Source organism: Quercus suber, unplaced genomic scaffold (genome assembly GCF_002906115.3).
Source record: "Quercus suber isolate HL8 unplaced genomic scaffold, Cork oak 2.0 scaffold_780, whole genome shotgun sequence".
Lineage (NCBI taxonomy): Eukaryota > Viridiplantae > Streptophyta > Magnoliopsida > Fagales > Fagaceae > Quercus > Quercus suber.
In genome coordinates this window covers 171258-177257 of record NW_027070216.1, presented here as the reverse complement: position 1 = coordinate 177257, position 6000 = coordinate 171258, and the positions used below count along the sequence as shown (strand labels likewise).

Here is a 6000-nt window from a genome sequence, read left to right as displayed (position 1 = left end):
AATAGGCAGGATATCCGAGCAAGGAAAGAATGTATGTTTTATTGTCCCGTTCTTATTATTGGACCGAAATGGAGTTAGACATTGAGTTGTATGTAAAGACTTGTCTAGTTTGTCAACAAGATAAGGGTTTAACTCAAAGGGAAGCTGGTTTGCTATAACCTCTTCCTATACCGGACAGTCCATGGATTTCTGTTTCACTGGATTTCATTACTAGTATGCCTAAAGTGAAGGGAATGTTTTTGTAGTGGTTGATTAATTTTCGAAGTATGCCGTGTTTATGGTTGCACCAAGTACTTGCACATCAGAGGTAGCTGCTGATCTATTTTATAGAAATGTGGTGAAGTACTTTGGTTTGCCTGAAGATATTGTAAGTGATAGAGACTCTCGTTTCACTGGTTGGTTTTTGATAGTTTTGTTTAGGTTGCTGGGTTCAAAGTTGAAGTTTTCTACTGCTAATCACCCATAAACAGATGGTCAGATCGAGAGGATCAATGCTGTGTTGGAAGATTACTTGAGGCACTATGTGACTGCAAGTCAGACAACCTGGTTGGACTTGTTGGATTCAGCACAATTTGCTTACAATCTGCACAAGTCTTCTTCAATAGGAATAAGTCCATTCGAGTTGGCAATAGGGCAGCAGCCCCTAACACCTCATGAGATTGCAAAGCAGCGTTCAGGGGGCAAGTGTTCTGCAGTATACAGATTTGCTATTGCTAAACAAGAACTAATGCACGAAGCACAAGATAGTTCGTTGAAAACATAGTGAAGAATGAAAAAAGATGCTAATAAAGGGAGGAGGCCTCTTGAGTTCCACGTTAGGGACAAAGTGCTGTTAAAGCTACCTCCACAGATTTGGAGAAAGTTTACAAGTGAGAGTGTGCACAAAGGGTTAATTCCAAAGTATGATGGTCCTTTTGAAATAGTGAAGAAAGTTGGTGTTGTTACTTACAAGTTGAAACTGCTTGAAAGGTTGCAAATTCACCCCACAGTTGATGTGAGCTATCTAAAGCCCTATCATGGGGATGAGCAAGATCCTACAAGCAAGGCGTGCCTCACCTACTGTTATAGTACAGTTTGATCGAGAAGTGGATATAATTTTTGACAAAAAGGTAACAGGTCATCGAAAGGATGGAAACATGATAACTTATTACTTAGAAAAATGAAAAGGGGCAGCTGAAACAGAAGCAAGTTGGGAGAAGGCATCAACTTTATGGCAGTTTGAAAAGGAAGTGAAGGCATTTGAAGATACCCTATCGATGAAGACGTCGGCTTCTTCTGGTGGGGGTGGTTTGTTTGGAGCATTATGTGTTGCTGATAGGGTTGTAAATGAGCCGAGCTTTGTCGAGTAGTGCATATTCAAGCTTGGCTTATTAGGAAAAATCAAAAGCTCAAGCTTGACTTGAGCTTGTGACAAACCTAAAAATAGTGTTTGGGCTTGATCTCATGGGAAAGCCAAAAAGCTCGAACTTGGCTTGGCTTGGCTTGATTAATTAGTCAAGCCAAACTCAAGCTTAATATTAAGCTCAAACTCGAGCTTAAGTCAAGTTTTTAAGCTTAAGATTTTAAAAAAATTATATTATTAAATGCTTAAATCTCTAAAATTAAGAAAAAAGAAAATAGTATACTCATTTTATCATGCATTTAGTCTTACTTATGATTAGCTATTATTCAGATTAATAATTTACATAATCAAATTTATTCATTCATCATTCCTTATTTACAATTTCAACAATTGTTTAAAATACAATTTATACATTCACGTTAAATGGTGAAAGATTAGAAAAATACTTGTTTGTAACTATTATGAATGAAAAAAAAAAATACTAACATGTTTCATGACTTTACTTTAGAGGATTGATAGGGAATGATCATATGTGGCTAACTTAATTAATTTTTTATTTTTAAACATAACTATAGTCTAAAGTGGTTCTTGGTCAGTTTAAAGAGAAGGAAAAAATTAAGGTAATATAGGTAGTGGTCTAATGTTGGTCATATCATTATTAAGATATGTGTAATGAGTATATTTAATTAACACATATAAACTTATAAATGAGTCTATACTTGAATTGTTGTGTATCAAACCTAATAGCTCATGAGCTTGTTCGTAAATAAATTTTTTTACTTGGGCTCGGCTTGTTTATTAAACAAGCCTAAAACTAAGGTTCAAGCTTGGCTTATTTATAAACAAACAAACATGAACAAACTTTTTATCGAGCCTAGCCCTAGTTGTTCATGATTGGCTTAATTCATTTACAGCCCTAGTTGTTGATGATGACATGAGGAATGAGGGTGCTTGGGCAGCATTAAGTTAATCATTTGGCTTTATGTTTTCTCAACACACTCATGGCTCCTCATGCCTGACTAGTGATGCTCCTAAGGGCTTTTTGAGGGAGAGCAGTCCAATCTCCCTACTTGAGTTGAATCAATAAGCAGTGATGAGGGGTAGTATGTGGAGGCACCTTGCACCATATAATGCATTAAGTCAATCATTTAGCTTTATGTTTTCTCAACACACTCATGACTCCTCATACCTGACTAGTGATGCTCTTAAGGGCTCTTTGAGGGAGAGCAGCCTAGTCTCCCTACTCAAGTTGGATCAATGAGCAGTGATGAGGGGCTGCATGTGGAGGCACCTTACTTTACACGATGCCCCAAGGCTATGGCAGAGGAGGACCATGGTGGGCAGAGATGGTTTTGGATGATGGGCAGCAGCAGGTGGTGTTGGCCTTATATGGTGGTGTATGGCATTGGTGGCTTAGTTGTTGGTTCCTTGTGTGTAGGCTTGGTGGCTGGAGTGCAAGGCATTGGGCTAGTGTAGGCTGGTTGAATGCATGGACAAGTGCTAGTGGACCGATGACAGTTACTTTGTGTGCTGCATGTAGGCATACTGTGTGGGCTGTAGTGCTAATAAGAGGCATTGTGCATGGGCCAAGCCTCTCCAAAATGTGTGGGAACATGTTGTGTAGGCCACAAAAGGATGGCCAGAGGCCCCACGGTCTACTGAGATATGGGCTGTGCATGTGTAGCATGTGCAATGGCAGTTACTAAATAGTTACCAAGCAGTTCCTGACTTTCTTGATGATCAGACCTACTGTGTAGAGGCTGGAAATGTGGAGAGTAAGTCAAGACAACATCAGTTAAATATGTCCTAAGTCAGACTACAAGTGGTAGATTGTCCAAGACCCAGGCAGTTACTAGGCAGTAACTGCCATAATAGTTAATTTTGTGTGTTTAACCCTAAGGTTGTTGGGGGTGTCAACAACAGAGTATATTTGGCCTTGAGAAAATTCTGTGTAATTCTCTAGACTTGTAAAATGGTTTCCTTTGTACTTGAGATTAAGTAATAAAGGTTGGGGATGGATTTCCTGTAAATATTGTGTGTGCTGTGTATTTAAACGTCCCTAGATAATATGTTCTAAGTACAAAAAATTTGAGTGAAAAATTGGAATTCAAATTTTATGTCTCACTTTTCCCGCTCCACTATATACTCCACAAATAAAAACATGTCACATGTCCATCTAATTTATTAAATACTAAATTTATACCTTCTATTATTTGATGAATTATTTATTTACAACTATTTGATGGATTATTTATTTATTTTAGAAAATTGAAATAATAAAAGGTATAAATTTAATATTTAATATATTAAATGAACATATAACATATTTTTATTTGTAGAGAATATAGTAAAACAAAAAAATTATATAGAAGATTTGGACTCAAAAATTGACATGTAACACAAGGGACTAGAGTTCAAGCGTCCATAAAAATCACTCTTTTTTATAGCTACGGTATTCGGTAGCATTATAAATAGCGGTCTCACCCTCACAATCTCTCTCATCTTTTTTTTCTGCGCACGTAAAAGGAGACTCCAGAGCCATCGTTTCGCTTGGCTTTTTAGGGTTTTCCTATTTCCCTTTCGTTATTCTCTGCAGGTTAGGCGTACAAAACTCCGTCGTTTCATCGATCGGAACCATGTCGTCGTCGAAGAAGATCACCCTGAAGAGCTCTGACGGTGAGGCTTTCGAAGTGGAGGAGGCGGTGGCGCTCGAGTCTCAGACGATCAAGCACATGATTGAAGACGATTGCGCCGACAACGGAATCCCCCTCCCAAACGTGACGAGCAAGATCTTGGCCAAGGTCATCGAGTTGTAAAAGGAGACTCCAGAGCCATCGTTTCGCTTGGCTTTTTAGGGTTTTCCTATTTCCCTTTCGTTATTCTCTGCAGGTTAGGCGTACAAAACTCCGTCGTTTCATCGATCGGAACCATGTCGTCGTCGAAGAAGATCACCCTGAAGAGCTCTGACGGTGAGGCTTTCGAAGTGGAGGAGGCGGTGGCGCTCGAGTCTCAGACGATCAAGCACATGATTGAAGACGATTGCGCCGACAACGGAATCCCCCTCCCAAACGTGACGAGCAAGATCTTGGCCAAGGTCATCGAGTACTGTAAGAAGCACGTCGAGTCCACCAGCGCCGATGAGCGCACCTCCGACGAAGATCTCAAGGCTTGGGACACCGAGTTCGTCAGGGTTGACCAGGCCACCCTCTTCGATCTCATTCTGGTATATCTCCCCTTTTTACCCTTCTAGCTTTCAGATTTGGATCTGAATAGATGTTAGGGTTTCGCTATTCTGAATATGCGATACTAGTCTAGGGTTTCTTAAATTTTAGGGATTTTTTATCAATTTTTGCTTCTTGAATCGTAAGTTTTTAGAGTGCTCTGAATGTTAGGGTTTCGAAATTTGGAGTGCCTGATTGTGGTTATGTTTGTGTATTATTTTCTTAGGGCTTGTGAAAATTGGTTTGTACACTGTTTATTGAATCGTATTCTTTCTTTAATTTGTTGTCAAAGATTGGTCTTTTTAAGGCGATGATTAAGGTTAGGCGAGTATATGAATCAGAGTTGATATTGAATTTGGTTTTTGATACAGAGTTAGCGTTGTTTTCTTGATTGTGCCTATGGCTATGGTAGTGATTTTGATGCCTATTCTCATTGCTTTTTTGTATCGTTTGCTAATGCAAGTACCAAACAGGTATTATACTTTTAAAATTATTTCATTTGGTCAGTTTTGTATTAGAATATTACTTTGTTTAGGGTCTTCCAAAAGGATGAATATTTATATTAAAATTAGAACTTACAACTAAGATTTGAGACATTTTTTATTTTTGCAAGAGGCTATATTGTTTATAAACAAAGGGGAGATTCTTACAATATCTTATGATGTTTTGCTTATGATGTTTTATATGTGCTTACCTTATTTTCAGGAAAAAAAAGAGAGATATTTGGGTTTTGTTGAATCCTTTGCCAACTTGGGTTGTAGTTTAGCTTTGCATTTTGGGGGGGGGGGAACTGAAATGTGTTATTCATTGTTTAACAGCGACTGTTCTAGTACTTTTCTAAGACTAGTGACATTCTTTTTGTTGATCTTCTTTATGGTAATTTGATTATGTTTGTCTTTTATCCTTGAAGTTGCCTTCTCTTTGAGATGGAATACCTTTTCAGTTGTCTTGTACTCACTAATCTATCCTGTACTCATTTGGTAAATTGAGTTTGTTCAATATTGTTTTATTCTTTCAGGCTGCAAACTATTTGAACATCAAGAGCCTTTTGGATTTGACATGCCAGACCGTAGCAGACATGATCAAGGGTAAGACACCAGAGGAGATCCGCAAGACCTTTAACATCAAGAATGACTTCACCCCTGAGGAAGAGGAAGAGGTTCGTAGGGAGAATCAGTGGGCATTTGAATGATGTACTGGTTGATTATGTGGAGTTGAACTCAAACAAAAATGTGTTTTTATGGTGTATTTTGTGGGTTTATATTATATTAGTAATAGTTATTCTCTGACTCTCTCTTTCTCTGTTTTTAAGTACTCTCTCGTTTGAAATTGTGAGCACTTTAAAGTGTAAATAATATTCAGATTTTAATGGGGGCATTGGTAGCAGTTGGTCCTGCTATCAATTCAACTATCATTTCAATGCTTTATATTGATTTG

The 6000-nt window shown here is 38.1% G+C and overlaps 1 protein-coding gene across 1 annotated transcript; it reads left to right on the top strand.

The window, feature by feature from the left end:
• The first annotated feature begins 4154 nt into the window (after positions 1–4154).
• LOC136060998 (SKP1-like protein 1B) lies at positions 4155–5977 on the top strand. Its single transcript, XM_065767158.1, has 2 exons — positions 4155–4565; positions 5582–5977. The coding sequence occupies exons 1-2, from the start codon at positions 4272–4274 to the stop codon at positions 5753–5755; spliced, it is 468 nt and encodes a 155-aa protein (XP_065623230.1). The 5' UTR covers positions 4155–4271; the 3' UTR covers positions 5756–5977.
• The last annotated feature ends 23 nt before the right edge of the window (positions 5978–6000 follow it).